Below are 24734 nucleotides of genomic sequence, written 5' to 3'. Positions count from 1 at the left end.
GCAGCGCAGTACTGTTGCGTAACTGCGAATATTTTGTCTGCTTCGGCAGCGAGCGCTGCGCAGTCCTCGACCTCAGATCTTGCCAAAGCTGCTTGCTCTGGTAATTGGCTACAAAGTGCGTTGAGAAAAAGAAAACAAACCGGAGAGAGAGAGGGTAAAGAAACAGCCGGGTTCAAGACCGAGCGGCGTCGAATGAAAAAAAAAGAACGCGCAGAGCACAGCCAGGGCTCACTGGCTGAACAGGGTCCGCGGGGAGAAGGGAAAGCACGAGAGACGCCATTGAGCCGCGGAGAAGAAGGAAGAGCGCGGGAGACGCCATTTTTAGAAGCCGCAGCGGAGAAGGAGGGCGAGCGCGGGAAGGAAGGAAAGCGCGGGAGACGCCATTTTTGTGCCAGCGGAGAAGAAGGGGAAGCGCGGGAGACACCATTTTTGACAGTTAACTCACCCAGGGATGCCGAAGAGTGGCAGTATCTCTGCGTTCGACAATGAAGTCGAAGATTGGGCGACATATGTGGAACGTATTGAGGTGTACTGCAGGGCGAATGAAGTGCCAGATGCTAATAAAGCACTGGTTCTGTTAAATTCCATGGGTGCAAAAACTTATGGGTTACTGTGAAATCTAATAACCCCAGAGAAGCCGGTGAACAAGAATTTTGAAAGCATAGTAGAAATCCTACAGGACCACTTAAACCCCACACCGCTGCTGATAGCAGAACGATTTAAGTTCCATAAAAGGAACCAACACAAAGACGAAAGCAATCCTGAGTACCTAACGGAACTGCGTTAAGGGACAAGTTTGTGTGTGGGCTACAAAGTGAAGGAACCCAGAAACGGCTTCTATCAGAAAAGGATCTTACGCTGGACAAGGCTTTCAGTATGGCAGTATCACACGAAGCAGCTGCAAGGGGCGCTGCAGAGATACAACGGAGACCGTAAGAATATGGCACCAATGAAATGTCCTATGGAACAGGGAAGTGCTATCGCTGCGGCAGAACAACACATGATCAGAAAGATTGTTGGTTCAAGGACCAAGTGTGCAGACAGTGTGGGAAAGCAGGACACATAGCAAGAGTCTGCAGGTCTGGGAAGAAAACCAACAGTAAGAAATCTCCACAGGAGAAGTACAAAAAGGTACACCAGGTGATGGACAGTGGTTCAGACGAACAGAAAAGTGACAGACTCCGGAAGCAAGGAGCTGGGTTGTCTGAAACTACATAAGGTAACCAAAATGGAGGATCACCAGACTATCTGGGTCACACTCAAGATAGACGGAGTCCAAGTGAAAATGGAATTGGACACAGGATCAGCCCTAACAGTCATAAATCAAAGGGACTACAAGTGGCTATTTTCACATATACCCTTGAAAGCTACAGAGATTGTCTTGAAGACGTATACGGGGCAAAAAGTCTACCCCAAAGGAAAAATAAGGATGAAAGTGATATATAAAGGCCAGGAAATACCTAAACTGGATATATATGTATTGCCAGATGGAGGACCACCACTGCTAGGACGTGAATGGATCCGGAAGATACAATTAGATTGGCACAATACAGGCACTGAAGGTTGAGGCCAAAAAGGATGACGACGTCACACCTGGACAACTGTCAAAAATGCTAACTGACGCAAAAGAAGTGTTCCAGGAGGGACTAGGAACACTAAAAGGAATAACAGCAATGATTAAAATAGAGGAAAATGCAAGCCCAAAGTTTCTGAAGGCCAGACCAGTGCCTTATGCGATCAGACCAGCTGTTGAAGCAGAGCTGGAAGGGTTGGAACGTTCAGGAGTACTGTCCAAAGTAGACTGGAGCGAGTGGGCTACACCCATCGTTCCTGTAATGAAGAGGTCGTTGAGTAATACGCTGATATGCCTATCAATTCATCCAATGAAAAGCGACGAGTTAAGAAAGTAACTATAGGTTTTTATTGGCTAAATAACAGAGCCCACCCTCGTGGGTGATCGGATCCAACAAGGAGGAATACCAGCCAGTCGACCACCTTTATACCTGGGCAAGTAGGCGGAGCTATGGGCGGAGTCAGCAGTGGTCAGCCCAGGTATAACAGCGTGGCAAGAGGCGACCTCGTGTAGTGATACACTATGGTTATCACTGTTTACACTGTTGTAACGATATAACAGTGATAACCATAGTGTAACGGTAGTGAACGATAAAAGTGGCTTACCACATTCACCCCTTGTTTAGATTTGAGTCCGGCGGGGTGAAGTGTACTACCAGTTCGGGTATGTCAGTCTGTCCGGAGGCCTCGTAAGTCTTTCTGATCGGCGCAGCAGCGGCGGCGGTGTTGCAGTCTCCGGTGTTAATGCTGGTGTCTGCGTGGTTGACGAAGGCTCGTGGGGTTCCGGCATGCAGTCTACCTGGGCTGGATTTGGGGGGGTGGTAACGGTGGTGTCTCAGGGGTGCCCGAGGGTGCAAGGTCTCGTAAGGAGACTGTCCTCCCGTCCGTCTGGGTATGCCACGTAGGCGTACTGGGGGTTGGCGTGCAGGAGGACCACCCTCTCGACCAGGGGGTCCGTTTTATGGGCCCTCATGCTTTCGCAGTAAGACGGGCCCCGGAGAAGTCAGCCAAGTTGGCAGCGTGGTTCCCGTAGTCGATTTCCTGGGGAAAACAAACATTCGTTCATGGGGGGTGGCGTTAATGGCAGTGCAAAGCAGTGACCGGATGGAATGCAGCGCTGCCGGGAGGACTTCCTGCCAGCGAGAGGTTGGGAGGCCCTTAGACTTTAAGGCTAAGAGAACGGCCTTCCAGACAGTCGCGTTCTCTCTTTCCACCTGGCCGTTCCCTCGGGGGTTGTAGCTGGTGGTCCTGCTTGCAGCGATACCTCTCGCTAATAGGAACTGGCGAAGTTCCTCACTCATGAAGGAGGAGCCCCGGTCGCTATGTATATAGTTCGGGAACCCGAACAAGGCGAAGAGGTCGTTCAGGCATTTGATGACCGTGGTGCTGGTCATGTCTGGGCAGGGGAAGGCAAAGGGGAAACGGGAGTACTCATCAATGATGTTGAGGAAGTACACATTACGGTCAGAGGACGGGAGGGGCCCCTTAAAATCGATGCTCAAGTGCTCGAAGGGGCGGGTGGCCTTGATCAGGCTTGCTCTGTCCGGCCTAAAGAAATGCGGTTTGCATTCGGCACAGGTTTGGCAGTTCCTGGTCATGGTCCTGACCTCCTCGATGGAGTATGGCAGGTTGCGGGCCTTAATGAAGTGGTAAAGTCTGGTGACCCCGGGGTGGCAGAGGTCGTTGTGGAGGGTCTGCAGTCTATCAGTTCGCACGTTGGCGCATGTACTTCGTGATAGAGCATCTGGGGGTTCGTTCAGTTTACCAGGTGATATACCTATCAATTCCTCCAATAAAAGGCGAAGAGTTACGAAGGTGACTAAAGGTTTTTATTGACTAAATAACAGAGCCCACTCTCGTGGGTGATCCGATCCAAGCAGGAGGAATACCAGCCAGTCGCTCACCTTTATACCTGGCCTGGTGGGTGGAGCCAAGGCGGAGTCGGCAGTGGTCATCCCAGGTATAGCAGTGTGGCAAGAGGCGACCTCGTACCGTGATACAATAGTGGTCAGTGATACAGTTATAACGAACAGTGGTGAACAGTGCTAACTACTAACAGTGATACGATAGTGAACGTGGTTTACCACATTCACCCCTTGTTTAGAATTAAGTCCGGCGGGGTGAAGTGTACTACCAATTCTGGTAGGTCAGTCTGTCCGGAGGCTTCGTAAGCCTCTCCGATCGCCGCAGCGGTGGTGTTGCCTTATCCGGTGCTGGTGCCTTATCCGGTGTTGATGCTGGTGTTTGCGTAGTCGGCGAGGGCTCGTGGGGTTCCGGCATGCCGTCTACCTTGGCTGAGGTTGGGGGGGGTGGTGGCGGTGTTTCCGGATCGGCTGAGGGTGCGAGGTCTCGTAGGGAGACAGTGTCCTCCCGCCCGTCTGGGTACGCCACGTAGGCGTACTGGGGGTTGGCGTGCAGGAGGTTCACCCTCTCGACCAGGGGGTCCGTTTTATGGGCCCTCACGTGTTTCCGCAGCCAGACCAGCCCCGGGGCGGTCAGCCAGGTTGGTAGAGTGGTTCCCGTAGTCGACTTCCTGGGGAAAACGAACATTCGTTCATGGGGGGGTGGTGTTAGTGGCCGTGCAAAGTAATGACCGGATGGAGTGCAGCGCTGTCGGGAGGACTTCTTGCCAGCGGGAGGTTGGGAGGCCCTTAGACTTTAAGGCTAAGAGGACGGCCTTCCATACCGTCGCGTTCTCTCTTTCCACCTGACCGTTACCTCTGGGGTTGTAGCTGGTGGTCCTGCTTGCTGCAATACCTCTCTCTAGGAGGAATTGCCGGAGTTCCTCGCTCATGAAGGAGGAGCCCCGGTCGCTGTGTATATAGTTCGGGAACCCGAACAAGGCGAAGAGGGCATTCAGGCACTTAATGACCGTGCTACTGGTCATGTCGGGGCAGGGGAAGGCAAAGGGGAAATGGGAGTACTCATCAACGATGTTGAGGAAGTACACATCACGGTCAGAGGACGGGAGGGGCCCCTTAAAGTCGATGCTCAGGCGCTCGAAGGGGCGGGTGGCCTTGATCAGGCTTGCTCGGTCCGGCCTATAGAAGTGCGGTTTGCACTCCGCACAGGTCTGGCAGTTCCTGGTCATGGTCCTGACCTCCTCGATGGAGTAGGTCAGGTTGCGGGCTTTAATGAAATGGTAGAGTCTGGTGACTCCGGGGTGGCAGAGCTGGTCGTGGAGGGTCTGAAGCCTATCGATATGCGCGCTGGCGCATGTCATTCGTGAAAGGGCATCAGGGGATTCGTTCAGCTTGCCTGGCCGGTACAAGATCTCATAATCGTAGGTGGAGAGCTCGATTCTCCATCTCAAAATCTTGTCATTCTTGATTTTGCCCTTCAGCTTGTTATTAAACATGAAAGCCACCGAACGCTGGTCGGTGAGGAGGGTAAATCGTTTGCCTGCCAGGTAGTGCCTCCAGCGCCGTACTGCCTCCACGATCGCCTGGGCCTCTTTCTCGACCGACGAATGTCGGATCTCTGGGCCCTGTAGGGTCCTTGAGAAGAAGGCCACTGGCCTCCCCTCCTGGTTTAGGGTGGCGGCTAAGGCGAAGTCGGATGCGTCGCTCTCCACCTGGAAGGGGATGGACTCGTCCACTGCGTGCATCGTGGCCTTGGCTATGTCTCCCTTAATGAGGGAGAAGGCCGCGCATGCCTCCTCCGTTATTTAGTCAATAAAATTGATATACCTATCAATTCCTCCAATAAAAGGCGAAGAGTTACGAAGGTGACTAAAGGTTTTTATTGACTAAATAACAGAGCCCACTCTCGTGGGTGATCCGATCCAAGCAGGAGGAATACCAGCCAGTCGCTCACCTTTATACCTGGCCTGGTGGGTGGAGCCAAGGCGGAGTCAGCAGTGGTCAGCCCAGGTATAACAGCGTGGCAAGAGGCGACCTCGTGTAGTGATACAACAGTGTAAACAGTGATAACCATAGTGTAACGATATAACAGTGATAACCATAGTGTAACGGTAGTGAACGATAAAAGTGGTTTACCACATACGCTTGGGGAACCAAAGAAGGTCCGCATCTGTGGGGATTTTAAGGTGACAGTAAACCCAGTCCTTCACACGGTACAATAGCCGCTTCCACGAATTGAGGATATTTTCGCCTTGCTATTTGGAGGTAAACGCTTCACCAAAATTGATCTAGCCCAGGCGTACTTGCAAATGGAGGTAGAAGAAGCTTCCAAACAATACCTTACGATTAACACTCCTAAAGGTCTCTATCAATACAACTGGCTGGTGTTCGGAGTAGCTCCGGCTATCTGGCAAAGGGCGATGGATCAGGTCCTGCAAGGGATTCCAGGGACCCAGTGTTATTTGGACGACATCTTGGTCACGGGCGAAAATGACAGTGATCACCTCGCCAACTTGGAGAAGGTGCTCACCAGATTAAAGGAGTATGGGCTACGAGCTAATCGCCACAAGTGCGAGTTTTTCCAGAAACAGATCTCTTATTGTGGCCACGTCATCGATGAAGTGCGGTTACATAAGTCCCCTGACAAGATTGAGGCAGTAGTCAAGGCTCCAGCACCGGAAAATGTGTCACAACTGAGGTCGTTCCTCGGGCTGGTAAACTACTGTGGTGATTATTCTTTATGTTTAGTAAGAAGTATTGTAATTGGTTGTTTGTTTCCTACCTTGAGATATATGCTGTAAACTCATTGGTAGTTGATGTCATGTGATTTGTGGTGGCCATCTTAAATTCAGTTCTCTACAGCCTAGGTTGGGACTGGGTGTTGAAAGATGTGCTACTGGATTTTTAAAGTTAATAAAGCCTAGATTTAGAAAGGCAAATCTACTCTTTATTTCAACTACCACAAGTTCTTACCAAATTTGTCCACGGTATTGCACCCACTGAACACCCTACTGCAAACAGGGGTACCATGGAAGTGGGATGACGAACGTAGACGAGCTTTCCAGAAGTGTAAAGAATTGATCACATCAAAAGAGGTGTTGGCCCATTTCAACCCAGCACTACCTATTCGTTTGGCATGTGATGCATCACCCTATGGTATTGGAGCGGTGCTGTCGCACAAATTCCCAGACGGGTTGGAGAGGCCAGTAGCCTTTGCGTCTCGGTCACTAACCTCAGCCGAGTGCAACTACGCCCAGATTGACAGGGAGGCCCTCGGCCTAGTATGGGGGAGTAAAAAAATTCAACCACTATCTGCATGGGCAGAAGTTCACCTTGCTGACTGACCACCAACCACTTGTCTCCATCTTTAATCCTAAGAAGGGCGTTCCAGTGATGGCTGCACAGCGGTTACAAAGATGGTCCCTGTTTCTAGGGGCGAATCAATATGAAATAGAATATAAAGGCACGAAACAGCATGGGAACGCTGATGGGCTATTGTGCCTGCCACTGCCTACTGTGGAGGAAGCACCAGCAGTGGACCCTTTCGAGATATTTTATTCGTCAATAATTGAACGATTGCCAGTAACGAACGTGGATATAGAGAAGGAGACCCGCAATGATCCGACGCTGTCTCTGGTATATGATTTGACGGTGAGGGGATGGCCAACACATGGCGACTCACTGTTGCCAGCATTCTCATCCAGAAGAGAACAGCTGTCAGTATGCCAGGGGACAGTGATGTGTGGATCCAGAGTGGTGATTCCACCCAAGTTAAGGGAGAGAGTGCTAAATGAGCTACATGAAGGTCATCTGGGGGGAGTGAAAATGAAAAGCCTTGCTAGGGCTTATGTGTGGTGGCCGGGAATCGATCAACAAATCGAAGACCTAACTAAGAGCTGCTTAGGATGCCAGAAGGTCCAAAATGCACCACCACATGCCCCTCTACACCCATGGGAGTGGCCCTCCTCTCCATGGCAACGGGTGCATATTGATTTCGCTGGTCCATTCATGGACTTAATGTTCTTAATAGCAGTGGATGCTCATTCAAAGTGGCCTGAGGCGATAAAAAATGTCTTTAACCATTGCAGAGAAAACGATTGCAGTCCTACGGACCATATTTGCCAGAAACAGTTTGCCAGAGCAGATTTGCTCTGATAATGGACCACAGTTTGTGTCCGACGAGTTTCAAAAATTTATGAGAAGGAATGGGGTAAGGCATTACACATCCGCCCCGTATCATCCAGCCACAAATGGATTGGCTGAGAGGTTCGTACAAACCTTTAAGGGGGGCACGGTGGCATAGTGGTTAGCACTGTTGCCTCACAGCGCCAGGGACCCGGGTTCAAATCTGGCCTCTGGCGACTGTCTGTGTGGAGTTTGCACATTCTTCCCTGTGTCTGCGTGGGTTTCCTCCGGGTGCTCCGGTTTCCTCCCACAGTCCAAAGATGTGCAGGTTAGGTTGATTTGGCTATGATAAATTGACCTTTAGTGTTAGGGGATTAAATACATGGGGTTACAGGGATAGGGTGGGATATGTGTCGGTGCAGGCTCGATGGGCCGAAATGGCCTCTATCTGCACTGTTGATTCTGTGAAGGCGATCAAGGCCATGTGCGACGATGAAATTCCGCTGCAGCATAAGATGGACAATTTCTTATTAGCCTACCGAAACGCGACACATGCAGTTACCAACCAGACCCCGGCCATGATGTTCTTTAACCGAAGGTTGAGATCTCGTCTGGACTTGCTCAGACCAAATGTGCGAAGAAATGTTGAGGACAAACAATTCCAGCACATCAACGAGAAGCCGACAAGGAGCTTCAATGTCGGGCAACCAGTCTTGGCCCGGGACTATCGAACAGAGAAGTGGCAACCCGGAACGATATGCACAAGGCAGGGGCCATTAATGTACACAGTGGATGTCGGGGAGAACATTGTGAGACGCCACGTCGATCAGATCTTAGCGTCACAGGAACGCGTCAACCCCATGTCTCGAGTACCTGGGGATGAACCCGACATACCGGTAGCATCTACCTCAGAACCAGTAGCAGTGGAACCCGATGAACTACCCAATGAAAAGGGGTCAGAATCGCTTTTGCACCAAGAACAAGAACCTCCGGAAAGGCGCTATCCCGAAAGGGTCAGGAAGCCACCCCAAAGACTGAATCTATAAATGGACTATTGTTGTTTAATGTACTGTTAAAGTGTTAATTGTTATTTGAATATTAGGGGTACTACTAATGTAAAAGGGGAGGAATTGTAGTGTATGTACCTTTAAGAGAGAACTACTTTTACAGCTCCTGTATACTGTAGTACCGGCAGTGACCACACTTGTATATAAGTTTTTGTGCATGCCTCTGTACCCCCAGTCTTGAGACTACCCTCCTCCATTAAAGACCTGTTTATTGTTAAGTTACAGCATCCGTGTGATTATTGAATAACAGTATATCTTCAGAGTCACGGATCTTACAGAATAACTCTGAAGAGAAAGCATTCCGGTTCGGAGCCAAGGAGTGTGAGCATTTGGCTCATCAGCTCGGAAGGTTTGGAGTCCCCAAGCCCGGGCATAGCGAGCAGCCGACGGGTGCGTTCTGTTTTCGTGAGCCCGAAAGCCTGTAGCAACCGCGCTTTGAGGGTCTCATACTTGCTGTCAGTTGGGGGATTCCCGAGAAGACTGACGATCTGCGAGGCGGTAGAGCCGTCGAGTGCGGAGACCACGTATAAGTATCGGGTCTGATCCTCAACGATGCCTCTGGGCGAACTGGGCTTCGACTTGGATGAACCACGAGGTTGCTTGTTGCTCCCAGAACTGTGGCAGCTTCAACGAAACGGCATTCGCCTCCATGCTGTGTTCCTTTTGCAAAATCCGTTCACAAAAGTCGGAGTCACCAATGTAGGAATGGTCAAATTCCTATCTAGAGATTGATTGCCTGCGTTGAACCCAATCAAAAAGGTTTTTAATGTCAAACTAACGAGTTTAAACAGATTGATGCAAGAGAACTATGAATACAGGTTTTAACAGGTCAGAGGCTCCACGAGGACTGTCTGGGCAGTCCCGTGGATGACGTCATCACATTTTTCCCACGTTTGGGTGATCACGTGATTAGCGGCATGACGTCATCGCGTTTGCCCGCGCTCTTAAAGCGGCCGCGCACTGTACATGCTAACAGTATATACAATGGTACAGATTTAGTCTGTAGCTAACACATCGTTAAAGGGAATTATGTACAGTTCAGAGCCCCTCAGTGGCTCTGCCACACACTTCTAGAATTTTTAAAAAAACTTCCAAGTTGATTCATTTTTTGCTTTCTTTATCCGAACATCAGCCAGCAGTGTAAAACTTTTCTGAATAAAGTTTTATTTACAAAGAAACCTTAAAAGAAAGCTTAATGGTGAAAATCCGGATTCCATTATTCCAGGGTACTTTCAAGTAACTTTTCTTCATTAAAAAAATAGATGATTTTAGTATTTTCTTTCTCTTTCAAAGTCAGGTAATGCCCAAAAGCAATCCTATAAAATGATGCCTGTTGCTGGGTGAAGTAAAGCTCAATGTGCTTCAAGATTTTCCCATTATTGCTCTTCTCAGATGTGTTAGGTGTGCTCTGACTCTAACTGGCAACACAACAGATGATATGAATAACATTGCTGGTTGCATACACCTCTGGCGACACAAACCTCAGCCATCAGCCTCCATGTAGCAGCCTTAATTCCCATGTATGGTTATCTTGGATCATTTATGAACATTTTAGGATATTTGGGAAACCCTAAGAAAAGTAGAAGCATCTTTCCTTCAGTCGGTAACTCTGATGTAAAGAATAAAATAGCATAAGCAGTTAGTGGAAATTGCTACACTGTATGCAGACCTGTCTGACGTTCAAGTTGCTTACTGGCATTCACGTTTGATGCTTAACATAAATCTATTAGAACTGCATCCAGCACCCTAGAGTATTGTATAGTACTGCAGGCATACACAGTGCCATACAGTGCACCGCCACGCTTTCCTCTGCTCCATACAGAGAAGGTCATGGAATCGGATTGGTGGGGGGGGGGGGTAGTTGAGAGAGGAGAGGGGATCAAAGGGGGGAAAGGAGATCGGATCGGAGACGGGGGGGGGTGGTAGTTGAGAGAGGAGAGGGGGTCAAAGGGGGGAAAGGAGATCGGATCGGAGACGGAGGGGGGAGAGGAGCTTAGGAACTGGGGGAGTGGCGGGCGGGAGTTTTGGGCCGGGGTGGCGGTGGGCCCGAACACTTCCCAAGTTAAAACTCTCTGAATCAACGTGGTGGATAAGACCGTGCTGCCGATTATGTTATTCCTATTTCTGTTAATAAAACTCTGCGCAGACTTTGAGAGTGCGAGTATTGAAAGGAGGAATGATGTATAATGAGAATGAGGCAGTATTTCCAACAGCAGCAAATGAAAATTATATTGGTAGGGGGAAACAAAAAATGCGTGCAGCGACACAAAGGCAAAAACTTTGGCATCCTTGGTTGAACGGTGGGCATCCAGCGATTACCCCAAATATTGTAGTTCTGTAACCAGGGCTTGAAAGACCAAGCAAATAATGATTCAAAGCGGCTCTTCAGCAGTGCTGTTTTTCCAGCCTCACTATGTTATGCAGCCATTACTGAAACTCAACTGGAGTTTGGAATCTCAGTCAGATCTGGGAGATCGGATCGGAGACGGAGGGGGGAGAGGAGCTTAGGAACTGGGGGAGTGGCGGGGGGGAGAGAGAAGGTCAGGAACTTGTTGGGGGGAGTGTGGTGAGAACAGTGGGGATGGAGGAAGAACATGATCCAAATCGCATTTTCCCGTCCTCCATTAGGCCCGAATCACTTTTTCCACCCCCACCCCTTTACACATGCACCACATTCTCCGTCTCCTCCCCCTGCCTGTGCTCGTTGACCTACATTGGCTCATGGTCCACCAACAATGTTCCCGCTAAGGTGCACAGCCACCTGGAGGTCCCGCGCAGACCACTTACCGTTTGAATAGGACATTTTGCGCATGTGGAATATTGTGAATGGGCTCCGCAGCCCGTTAAAGGGACCTTGCACCCAAAAAGAAATTGGGGGAACAATGTCTGCCAACACCTTGATTTTAAAATTCTCATGCTCATGTTAAAATCCCCTTCGTCCATCTCTCTGTCTGTCTGCCTTCAGCCCTCTCTCGCTGGCCGGCCTGCCCCCCCTTCTCTCGCTGGCCGGCCTGCCCCCCCTTCTCTCGCTGGCCGGCCTGCCCCCCCTTCTCTCGCTGGCCGCCCCCCGCCCCCCCCTTCTTTCGCCGGCCGCCCCGCCCCCCTTCTCTCTCGCTGGCCGCCCCGCCCCCCCCCTTCTCTCTCTGGCCCACCGGCCCCCTCTTTTCGCGCACCTGCTGCGCGCCCCCCCCCCCCCCTTTCTCGCGAGCTTGCCTCACTGGCCCGCCGCGCCCCCCCCCCCCCCCCCCCCCCCGAGCGCGCTCTCTCTCTGCCCCCACATCCCTCTCTCTCTCGCTCGGTGTGTGGCCCCCCCCCCCCCCAGTCTCCCTTGCTCGCTCCCTTCGCCCCCTCTGTCTCTGTCTCTCTTCCCCTTTGGAGACAAGAATCGTGGCCATGCAGTACTGCAACCTGTGCCTTTTTACGTAGTGCTGTTATGCAGGAATTGTAGCCCCACAAAATGCTTGGACAAGGGAGCTCAATCTGGTCAGAGATCACAAGTCCTAATTAAATGTTTGACTTTGGAAATTACACGAGGTCAGCATTTGAGAAATCGGCACGTTTAATGCTTGCAGTCAGCCAGTTCTGTCACCAGGCCTAGAAAATCTATCCACTTGTGACTTTAAAGGAACAGATTATCATACTCGCAGCTGCACCTTAGCGGCAAAGTAGTTAATTCATCGTTCTATGGTATAATGCTCCTAATTTTATAAGCAGTATATCCTCTGACCTGCTGTGAGCAGGACCAAATAAAGTTTATTATACAGGATAGCCAAGAATTGCTATTGAGTTTAAGGTAGAAATTCTATGGGGGGAAAATTCATCCCCTTAGCACCTCCTGTTAGCGCCAGCAGATGGCACTAATGGGGCGGTAGAGCAGTATCGCCGGGGCGAATCCAGCGCCGCACGCCAAATCCCGCCCCGCCTCCCCATAGCGCCGGATGTAAGAGTTATCGCCGGGAACGTCAACGCCAGCTGGATTGTGACGTCCATGAGTGCAACGCTCAATGACCGCCCGATCTGCTAAATTGATTGTCGCCACCTACCCTTAGTGCCTGGAGTAAACACTGACCGGGAGAGCTGGCGTGAAGCACCAGGAAGCCGCCTCCAGGGATGTTATTTAAAGGGATCATCAGTAATGCTCGCAGCTGTCCGGTTAGTGCAGTTTCAGTGGTTCCTTGTGAGTTTCACATACTCCAATGGTTTCATTCAGTAATTTCAAGGTTCTTTTGTATCAGGAATGTTGTGGCAACTAAAAAGTAGCTACATTTATTCTTCAAAGAATCAAACTGCTATACTTGGTAACATTTAATGGGGCTGTACTGGCAGTCGCCCTCGCCCTCCAGGAACTACGGCGGAGGGAGCGGAGGCAGCGAGAAAGACTGGAACATGTGCCCACAGGGAGGAGGAGGGCCATCAGGGCTCTCAACAGGAGGCCTTACCCTCTGAGGGTATTCAGAGAGCACATCTCCTACCTCCAATTAAGTGTGGAGCAGTGTATTGGAAGGCTCCACTTCACCAAGGAGGTGGTCACAGAACTCTGCTACCTCCTGCAACTGGACCGCCAGCCTCAGACCAGGGTGACTACAGCTCTCCCAGTGGCAGTCAAGGTCACCGTTGCTCTCAATTTATTTCCCAGTGGATCATAGAGGCATAATGGCACAGAAGGAGGCCATTTGGCCCATCAGGTTCGTGCCGACTCTCTGTAGAGCAATTCAGTCAGTCCCATTCTCCTGCTCTATCCCTGTAGCCCTGCAAGTTTATTTCCCTCAAATGCCTGTCCAGTCTCCCCTTGAAAACATTGCGTGTCTCCGCTTCCACCACTTCTGTCAGCAGCGAGTTCCAGGTCCTCACCACTCGCTGTGTAAAAAAAAGTTTTCTCTCGCATCCCCTCTGTATCGCTTGCCCAAAACCTTAAATTTGTGTCCCCTCGTCCTTGTACCACCAACTAATGGGAACAGCCTTTCCCCATCTAGCCTATCCAAACCCGTCATAATCTTGTACACCTCCTATCAAATCACCCCTCAACCTCCTTTGCTCTAATGAAAACAAATCCAGCTTCTCCAACCTGTCCATGTAGCTAAGATACCCCATTTCCGGAACCATTCTGGTAAATCTCCTCTGCACCCTCTCGAGGGCCTTCACGTCCTTCCTAAAGTGTGGTGACCAGAACTGGACGCAATACTCCAGTTGTGGCCTAACCAGCGCTTTATAAAGGATCAGTATAACTTCTCTACTTTTGTACTCCATACCTCTATATTGATGAAGCCCAAGATCCCATACGCACTGCTAACCACTCTTTCAGTATGTCCTGCCACCTTCAGGGACCTATGCATATTAACTCCCAGGTCCCACTGTCCCTGCACACTCTTTAAAACTGTGCCATTAAGTGTATATTGCCTCTCCCTGTGCCTCTTTTTTTAATGCGTTTATGGGATCAGGGCGCCGCTGGCAATGCCAGCATTTATTGCCCATCCCTAGCTGCCCTTGAGAAGGTGGTGGTGAGCCGCTGCCTTGAACCGCTGCAGTCCATGTGGTGATGGTACTCCCACAGTGCTGTTAGGGAGGGAGTTCCAGGATTTTGACCCAGCGACGATGAAGGATCGGTGATATACTTCTAAGTCAGGGTGGTCTTGGAGGTGGTGGTGTTCCCATGCACCTGCTGCCCTTGTCCTTCTAGGTGGAAGAGGTCGCGGATTTGGGAGGTGCTGCCAAAGAAGCCTTGGCGAGTTGCTGCAGTGCATCTTGTAGATGATGCAACTTGCAGCCATGGTACGCCGGTGGTGGAGGGAGTGAATGTTTAAGTTGGTGGATGGAGTGCCAATCAAGCGGGCTGCTTTGTCCTGGATGGTGTCGAGCTTCTTGAGTGTTGTTGGAGCTGCACTCGTCCAGGCAAGTGGAGAGTATTCCATCACACTCCTTACTTGTGCCTGTATGTCGGACAAGCAATCTGACAATTTAGACACCATTGCTGGGTCGTGAGAAGAGGTAGTGAGGTAGAGTTGGGTGTCGTCAGCGTACATGTGGAAACTGACGCTGTGTTTTCAGATGATGTCACCAAGGGGCAACATGTAGATGAGAAATAGGAGGGGGCCAAGGATAGATCCTTGGGGGACACCAGAGGTAAGGATGCAGGAGTGGTAAGAGAAGCCGCTGCAGGTGATTCTCTGGTTACAATTAGATAGATAAGAATGGAACCAGGCGAGTGCAGTCCCACCCAGCTGGACGACGGTGGAGAGGCGTTGGAGAAGGATGGAGTGGTCAACCATGTCAAAGGCTGCCGAAGTCAAGAAGGACAAGGAGGGATAGTTTACGTTTGTCACAGTCACAAAGGATGTAATTTGTGACTTGATGTGAGCCGTTTCGGTACTGTGGCAAGGGTGGAACCTGTTTGGAGGGATTCAAACATGGAATTGCAGGAAAGATGGGCACGGATTTGGGAGGTGACAACACGTTCAAGGAGTTTGGAGAGGAAAGGGAGGTTGGAGATGGGGTGGTAGTTTGCAAGGACGGAGGGATCAAGGTTAGTTTTTTGAAGAGAGGGGTGATGACGGCAAATTTGAGCGAGAGGGGGAAAAGTACCTGAGGAGAGAGAATCGTTAACAATATCAGCTAACCTGGGAGCCGGAAAAGGAAGTTGGGTGGTCAGCAGTTTGGTGGGAATAGGGTCGAGGGAGCAGGAGGGTGGGTCTCATAGACAAGATGAGCGCAAAGATCATGAGGGGAGATCGGAGAGAAACTGGAGAAAGATGTGAGTTCAGGGCTAGAGCAGGGGAGAACTTTAGGGGAAGGAAGGGAAGTGGCAGAGGCAGCTGAAGGGATGGTCTCAATCTTAGAGACAAAGAAGTCCATGAGCTTCTCACACTTGCTTTCGGAGGTGAGGGTGGAGGAGACGGGAGAGGTGTTTAAGAAGATGGTTAACAGTAGAGAATAGGAGCTGCACCAGACAGGTGTGCCAGCACTCTTCCAGCCATCACGTCAAGCTTGCGGCTGGCTGCTCGGAGACGAGGGTTATCCGCTCTCCACTCTCCACCTGGCTTATGACTCCCCTCTGCAACCCCAACACGCCTGCCCAGCACTCTCATAATGAGAGCCATGCCGCCACCAGGAACATCATCGAGCAGACCATTGGCCTGCTGAAGCAATGGTTCCACTGCTTTGACTGCTCGGGAGGAGCCCTTCAGTACTTGGCTAAGCGGGTGTCCCATTTCGTGGTGGTCTCTGTATGCTACACAACTTGGCCATCATGAGGGCCCAGCCCTTGCCACTAGGGATTGCAGGACCACCTCGGGGAGGAGGAGGAGGAACGGGAGCGAAGGAGGAGGCAGCCACTCAATCGGCCTTCTGGAAGGGCAGCCCATGACTGCCTCATCAGATTGTGGTTCGAATGAATTAAACCCCAGATCCCCGTTGCTCACCACATCCCCATCATTCCACCCCTGTCACAGGCCATATCACAGCGCAAAGCTGAAATGAGACACGCCACAGAAGAATCCAAACTGAATTAATAAATTTAACAAAAATCAGTGAACACATATTTACACCAAAAATATGAACTATTCACCCTTGGGCAATCCCTTAGTGCCTGTCGTTACTGTGTCTTTGCCTACTCTCGTTCTCCTACGAAGTGTTGACCCAATGGCTGCAGCAGGGCTGTGGAAGGCTGCTGAGTGCCCTTGCAGGAGATTTCAGATGGCCTTGCAGGATGCCCTCGACAAGGTCTGGACCTGGAAGGCCCGGCTGTAGACTGCACCACCTCAGCATGGGCAGCAGCAGTCTGGGCTGGCTGGATGATAGGCAGCAACAAGGGCAATGGCGGAGTGGCAGTAGTGGGAGCAGGTTCCTGCTCCACTGACCCACTGCCACTCCCCCGGACCAGCACCTCAGCATGGCTAGCAATCTGTTGGAGCACAGATTGCTGGCCTGCTGTGACACCTTGAAAGCCCTGTTTGATGGTGGTAGACCCAGCCACAATGGCAGCAGTCAGAGCTTGCGTGGCATCAAGCTGAGAGTGCATGAGAGCAGTCTGAGATTGGATGCCACCAACCCTAGACTGCATTACAGCACTAAGACATTGCGTCGCTTCCGCCTGTGCTGCAGTCGAAGCTGCCAGATCGTCCATCAGACGCAGCATCAGACCTGGGTTGCCACGTTCTCTCTGGGAGTCTACCATCCTTTGCAGACTGGAAATGATGGGCTCCATGGTGTGCGCAGAGCCTTGTGCAAATTTTGGAGGTGGACTCCTCCACGCTCCTTATCATTGCCGAGAGGCTCTCGGGCACCCTTGCCATTGCACCGATCATCTCCGTGTGCATGCCCATCACCCTTCTTCTAAAGGCCTCCCCATTGAGGTCCTCATCTGAGTCCTGTGCAGCAGAACTCGAGCGCGAACTCCCCCTCCGGGGAGCTGGCCCCCGAGCTACCCTTTCCCCCTGGCCTTGCTGCAGCCCGCTTGTCCCCGGTGCCTCACCCTGTGCAGATCCTGCTACTATCTAGCCTCTAAAGAATGGGTAGTGCCAGTATTTGAGCTGGTGTCTGCAGGTGAGAGATGCAGTGACGCGGTGTGTTCTCTTCTCCTGCTTCGCTCTCTACGGTGCCCTCAGAGACAGGGTGCTCAGGTGCTTGCTCATTATCGGAAAGCATAAAGGCACAAGATTCGAGTTAATGTGAGGGGAGGGGGACAGAAAGGGAGAAATGCATGCATACAGCATGATTAGCTGAAAAGTGCGAAACGCTTGTGGGGTGAGGGGGAAGTGGGATGTGCGAAGAAGGAATAGGGATGAACATACATCGCCGGTGGCCATGGCGCCTACCACCTGGCGCCCCATAATTTGCAGCACTTGATTCTCCAGCGCAGACGGTGGTTGGGTATCTACTTGTCCCCTGCCTGTGGGCTCCTGCTCCCTTCTGTTGTGAGCCACCTTGGCCTGCAAGAGAAAGGAAAGTGTGAGTGAGTGTGGAGCAATGTGTTTGTGATGTGCCTGCCATAGTTGAATAGCTGACATTGTGTGTAATGTGTGAGATTGTTGGTGAGTGAGTGCTGGGGGTGTGGCGCTTTGGGCATTGTGTGAAGATTTTGGCTTCGATGGTGGTATGAAGCATTCACTCACCCTGACCACCCGAGTGAGGTTGTTAAATTTCTTCCTGCACTGTGTGGGGGTCTTGGGGACCGCAGTGCTGCCCGAGCCATGCTTTGCTACCTCCCGCCACTTGGTGCAGAAGACTTGTGGCGAGGGCCTCCTGCCACTTGCTGGGTAGAGCACTGCCCTCCACCTCTCCACAGCGAAAACCAATGCCTCCAGTGCTTCATTGCGGAATCTGTAGGCTCTCTCCCTGGGGTGTGGATCTGCCATGAGTACACCTAGTTCAGTCCTCCGGCTGCTTCTGCTTATGCATATGCTTGCTTAGGCAGCTGCACAGCCAGCAATGCTGAGAATGAGGTGCTGCAACATCAATTAACTTCCCCTTTAATTACTGAAAAAAGCCTGTGGTAAATATGACTTGCGATTAGACTGCAACTGATATTGGTCCACCCTTTTGAGTATAACACCAATGAGCTTCGGCTTTAAGACTTGAATTAGGACTTCAATCATTTTTTTGAGCAGTGAGCACAAATTTTGCCTGCAGTCTAAAGCATTAGCGCCTGGCACTTATTCTCCAACTTTTCTACTGACACCGCCCATTCCTTGGCTATAATGAATTTCTAGCCCAAATTGAATCTTGCGTTGATGTTGCAAGTACTGTCCACTTAAATGACTGGATTGCAACTCCCTGTCAAACGATTATCTATCATATCATATGTCTATGTTGTCTCTTACTATCCCATCCCCCCTCCCTCAACATGAAAAATATATTTTCTAACAAAAATTAAATTCTTTTTACAGGAGATGCGGTACTCAATAACCTGGAAGTAAAAGAAAATGCATTGGTAAGTTGCCTTTTAAATTTTATTTTGCATAGTAAATATTCTAGATTATTTATTGTAGATTATTTATTGTACTAAGTGTTTTGCATTGAAAATATAAATGGAAAAATTTAAGTCCCCATTAGTGGAGGGGGGTTGGAATGAAAAAAAGACTGGTGGAAGTGTGTGTCTTGTTACTAGCCCGAGAACTGTGTTGGCTGTGGCCTAGTCTAATCATTTTCATGGTCAAGGACCAAGTGTGGAGCTACAAAGGCAGAATGAGGGATGTGAAATGGAGGAGAAAGAAGGCCGTATGTCCTGCCTGACCTCTTCTGCCCCTTTGTAGGCACTACCACACCTATTTAATCTCCTGAGCGAAGGCTCTGCCTCAATCGTTCTGATTTCCAAATGCAGTGAAACAAAAACTGAAGAACATCCATATATCTCCATTATTTAATTCTGGTCTTCTGTGCTCAGGACAGACATCTCATCCTCTAGCCAAGCAGCACAGGAACCTCCTTTGATGTTTCAGTACCCTTTTTGAAGATAGGGTGCCAAATATTTCAAATGTGACCTCACAAGTGATCTATGCAAAGCTGTAATAACATGCTTGGATTTGTAGTTAACTGCCCTTTGGACATATTAGTCTACTGTTTGATTAGCTTTTTTTATATTTGCATTGACTGAAAGCTTTTGGCAAATGAGGAATAATCACAACCATTTTTTTCTTGGTCTGCATTTGTTGAAGGATACAGTATGTGGTATCAGTCACTTCACCAGATGCATTCTGACACTTGTGGACACTGTGATCCCTTTTGCTTAATTTTATATCGATTTCAGTGTTTAGATAAGTTGGCTTATAAGTTAACATTTTTAAAATGTTAAGGCTATAATATCCCAGAGGGACCCTGGTTCTAAATGATTCAAGATTGACTCGTATTGGGGAGAGTGATTTAACTTTTTTCAGCACAAGCGAAACTTAATACATTACAGTATTCGAGCAGCAGTTTACAGAGTATAATTGAGACTTATATTACCACTTATACTCTGTGTAGAAGCCACAACCGTGAGTAAGCTGAGTCTGTGTCTCCTGTCTCTCATCTCGCTTCATCTCCCGGGTGTCTTTGATTCTCTCTGACACCTTCTACAAATTGTGGTTGTTAAGACTCCCTTTTTATACCCTTATATACACTCATTCAAAACCTATGGTTCAGGAGGTCTCCAATCACTGGCTGATATCCAAACCCAAAATCCAATCATAAAGATGCCATGCAGATTCTAGTCTTCTGATACTCTTGCGTCATCTGTTTTTGACCATCAAGACTCCCATCTGGGGTAGTTATGGCAATACAAAAGGAAATCTGTCTCCACAGGTTGAGATACGGCGCTTGCTGTTGGCCTTTGTTTTGAATTCACTGCAGTTGTTATAACATTCTAGCACAGTGGCAACTGCACCTAACCTTGGTTCCCAGGCTAGCTGTACTATTTCTCATCCTCACTGTTGGCTAATATCCAACTTTCACCCACAGCCTCCCAACTTGACTATAGCAATTCTCTTTCTCACCCCAGGCTGTCTGGTTACAGCTTACTCACAAATTTTTAATGACATGCAAAACTGTTATATGTCATATAATTCAGGTTACCATTGCATACAGTTGATGATTACAGACTTTTATATTTAATTCTTGCACACAATTATAAATCCATTACTGGTGATTATAAGATACTAATGATTACAAGATAGTAAAGCAAGTATTCTAAAAGCGAACTAATCCATGATAATTTTACAAGGCGGATCAACATCTTGGAGAGAAAAAAGGATCCACTCAGATGTAGTCAGATTTAGATTTGATGAATCCAGTCAATTTAGTAGGCTGTTTCTTTACTGTGTATACTTGTTTATTTTTCTGTACCCGGTTCTCTCTCTCTCTCTCTTTCCCCACCCTTCCCTCATGCTGTGCTGCCCTATGGCCTTAATATTGACATTTAATAACTTTAACTTCAGCTGCTTTTCAGACCTGCCTTATAACCCCCACTCTTGTGGTGTATGTGCCTTTAAGAGCCCCCTGTGTACTGTAATGCCGGTAATGGCCACTCGGGCTATATAAGCCTGTATAGTGTCTTGTATCTGTTAGTTCACCTCCAGACTTTGTTCAGTAAACACCAACTCCTGCATTCCGTGTCTCCATTAACACACGGATACAATAGTGGCGACGAATTGGAAACGGACTTACCTGCAATTCGGCAGCACCTAAAGAAGATCGAACAAAAACAAGAAAGAAGAAAAAAAAAACTGTGGTTTCACCAGCTAGCCGAGCTGGTGGCAGGTACTGCAATAATCCTTCCTGGGCAGCGGGCTGGGGCTCCATCGGCTGGCTCTGCAGCGGGGCCGAGCAGCGAAGGCGGAGGCAAACCGAGACAGAGGGGGGGAGCACTCTGGAGACGGCCGGCACTGCAAAGCAGGTCGGCGTTCGGACCAAGCAGAGGGAGGGAAAAGTCCCAGAGAGTCTGGCGGGAACGAGTCTCCACCTATTGAAAAAAAAAAACCTATGTAAATAAAAACCGTGGAGAACAGCGTTGTCAGCAGGGGCGGGAAAGCGCAGGAAGCGCCATTTTTTTCTGCAGGGAAGAAAGGAAAGCGCGGGAGGCGGCTTTTTTTTTTCAGGATGCCTAAGGCTGGCAATATTAATGCTTTTGAAAGCGATATAGAGGATTGGACCACATGTGGAAAGAGTGGAGGTATATTGCACAGCAAATGAAATAGAAGATGATAAGGCATCAGTACTTCTAAATCTAATGGGCGCAAGGACATACGGACTGTTACGAAACTTAATCACTCCAGCCAAACCAAAGGACAAGAATTTTAAGGAGATTGTTGATACTCTACAGGAGCACTTAAACCCAACACCGCCGCTGATAGCGGAACGATTCAAATTCTTCAAGAGGAATCAGCACAAGAATGAAAGTAACGCTGATTACCTCACCGAATTAAGGAAGCTGTCAAAGCACTGCCAATTCGGGGCAGGACTGGCAGATTCTCTTCGAGACACATTTGTCTGCGGTCTCCTAAGTGAAGGAACACAGAAAAGGCTACTTTCTGAGAAAGATTTGACACTGGACAAGGCTTTCAGTATGGCTGTATCATACGAAGCAGCCGCAAGAGGAGCTGCAGAGATACAGCAAAAGCCACAGGACTTCGGCACCCATGAAATGACACAGGGTTTCGAGAGATGTTATCGCTGCTGCAGATCCACCCATGACCAGAGGGACTGCTGGCTCAAGGACAAAGCATGCAGGCAATGCGGAAAGATTGGACACATTGCACGTGTATGCCGATCTGGACACACAAAATCCACGGACAGGAAAAAAATCAATAAGGAAAAGTACAGAAAGGTACAAATGATGACGGACAGTAGCTCCGAAGACCAGAAGAGCGATAGTGACTCCGGAAACAAGAGACTAAGCTGTCTCAAATTACATAATGTAATTGCCAAAGAAGATTACCAGACCATTTGGGTTACCCTCACGATAGCGGGGTCCCCAGTTAAAATGGAGCTAGATACAGGATCAGCTCTGACCATCATAAGTCGACGGGATTACGAGCGGCTATTTCCGCATATACCTTTAAAAGACACATCCATTATCTTGAAAACATATACGGGGCAGAAAGTATACCCCAAAGGGAAAATAAAGGTGCCTGTTGTATACAACGGCAAGGAAATACAGAAGTTGTATTTATAAGTTCTGCAAGATGGTGGTCCACCGCTGTTGGGACGTGAATGGATCAGGAAGATACGTTTGGACTGGCACTCCATTCAGGCACTGACGGTGACCAGTAAGAAAAAAAATGATGACGTCATACCTGAACGATTAAAAGACATCTTGGCCAACGCCAAGGAAGTGTTTCAACAGGAACTAGGAACCTTGAAAGGCGTCACCGCCTCAATAAAAGTGGAAGATGCGGCAATTCCCAAGTTTTTTAAGGCAAGGCCGGTGCCATACGCAATTCGTCCAGCAGTCGAGGTAGAGCTGGAGAATTTGGAAAAAGCAGGCGTATTATCCAAGATAAATTGGAGCGAGTGGGCAACACCCATCGTCCCGGTTATGAAGAAAACGTTGAATAATGATAAATCTGAAGAACAGAGAAAATTTCGCATCTGTGGGGACTTCAAGGTGACTGTAAACCCAGTCCTTCACACGGTACAGTATCCTCTTCTGAGGATAGAAGATATTTTCGCCTCACTATCCGGAGGGAAACATTTCACCAAAATTGACTTGGCACAGGCATATCTACAGATGGAGGTTGAAGAGGCCTCTTAAAAAGTATCTCACGATAAATACACACAAAGGCCTGTACCAGTACAATCGACTGGTTTTCGGAGTAGCATCAGCTCCAGCTATCTGGCAAAGAGCTATGGAGCAAGTCCTCCAAGGGATTCCGGGGACTCAATGCTACCTAGACGACATCCTTGTAACAGGAGAAAACGACAACGAGCACCTTGCCAATTTGGAGCAGGTGCTCAATAGGCTGAGAGAACGGGGCCTACGAGCAAATCGCCCCAAGTGCGAATTTTTCCAGAAACAAATATCATATTGTGGCCACATAATTAACGAGGAAGGGTTGCATAAGTCACCTGAAAAATTGAAGCGGTCATAAAAGCCCCAGCACCTGAAAATGTCTCACAATTAAGGTCGTTCCTGGGATTGATAAATTACTATCATAAATTTTTACCGAACTTGTCAACTCTTCTGCACCCTCTTAACGAACTGCTACAAACGGGAGTCATTTGGAAATGGAGCGAAGACTGTAAACATGCCTTCCATAAATGCAAAGGCTTGATCACGTCCAAGGAAGTTTTGGCTCATTACAACCCATCACTGCCAATCAGACTGGCGTGCGATGCATCCCCTTATGGCGTAGGAGCGGTATTATCGCATAGATTCCCTGATGGCTCGGAGCGGCCAATAGCTTTTGCGTCACGCTCATTGAACTCAGCTGAGCGTAACTATGCCCAGATCGACAGGGAAGCACTCAGCCTGGTATGGGGAGTGAAGAAATTCAACCATTACCTACACGGACAAAAATTTACCTTGTTGACTGACCATCAACCCCTCGTCTCCATATTCAACCCTAAAAAGGGTGTTCCCATTATGACAGCGCAAAGGCTACAGAGGTGGTCCCTTTTCCTAGGGGCACACCAATATGACATAGAAAGAATACAAAGGATCAAAACAGCATGGGAATGCTGACGGTTTATCGCGCCTACCGTTGCCAACGGTAGAAGAGGCACCTACAGTGGACCCAGTGGAAATGTTCCACTCAACCATAGTGGAATGTCTACCAGTAACAAATTCTGCCATTGAAAAGGAAACGAGAAATGACCCGACTCTCATGAGTCTACTATTTAACGGTGAAGGGATGGCCAGCACATGGCGAACCACTGTTGCCAGCATTCTCGCAAAGAGGAGAACAGCTGTCAGTGTGCCGAGGAACTTTGATGTGTGGATCCAGAGTGGTGATTCCACCCAAGCTCCAGGATAAAGTGCTAAAGGAGCTTCACGAGGCGCACCTGGGTGGAGTGAAAATGAAGAACCTAGCCAGAGCGTTTGTGTGGTGGCCAGGTATCGATGGAGACATCGAAGACATGACCAAGAGCTGCCTAGGATGCCAGAAGGTCCAAAACGCCCCACCACAAGCCCCTCTACATCCATGGGAGTGGCCCTCATCTCCATGGCAAAGGGTACACATCGACTTTGCTGGTCCATTTATGGACTCAATGTTCTTAATCGCGGTTGATGCACACTCCAAGTGGCCGGAGGTAATAAAGATGTTCTCCACCACCACGGAAAAAACCATCACAGTATTAAGGACCATATTTGCCAGGAATGGGCTGCCTGAACAGATCTGTTCTGATAATGGACAGCAATTTGTGTCCGAAGAATTCAGGAAGTTCTTAAAAAAAAAAAAACAATGGGGTTAAGCACTACACGTCCGCCCCATACCATCCTGCCACCAATGGATTGGCTGAAAGGTTTGTCCAGACCTTCAAGAAGGCCATAGAGGCCATGGGTAATGAAGACATAAATCTACAGCATAAGGTAGATAACTTCTTGTTTGCATACAGGAATGCAACACATGTGGTTACAAACCAAACTCCCGCCATGATGTTCTTCAATAGAAGCCTAAGATGCCGGCTGAATTTGATC

The 24734-nt window shown here is 49.2% G+C and overlaps 1 protein-coding gene across 6 annotated transcripts in view; it reads left to right on the top strand.

The window, feature by feature from the left end:
* vps13a (vacuolar protein sorting 13 homolog A) overlaps nt 1–24734 on the top strand; it is a 631135-nt gene that overhangs the window by 21739 nt on the left and 584662 nt on the right. For all 6 annotated transcript variants that reach the window (XM_085985825.1, XM_085985842.1, XM_085985834.1 and 3 more), the window contains exon 2: nt 18508–18551. In XM_085985825.1, coding sequence (XP_085841951.1) covers nt 18508–18551 — 44 coding nt within the window. The remainder of the gene's footprint in view (nt 1–18507; nt 18552–24734) is intronic.

Source organism: Somniosus microcephalus, chromosome 1 (assembly GCF_052327205.1).
Source record: "Somniosus microcephalus isolate GS21.2 chromosome 1, FLI_Smic_1.0, whole genome shotgun sequence".
Taxonomy (NCBI): Eukaryota; Metazoa; Chordata; class Chondrichthyes; order Squaliformes; family Somniosidae; genus Somniosus; species Somniosus microcephalus.
The sequence above is the reverse complement of the archived record's forward strand: the minus strand, read 5'-3'. Positions and strand labels throughout refer to the sequence as shown.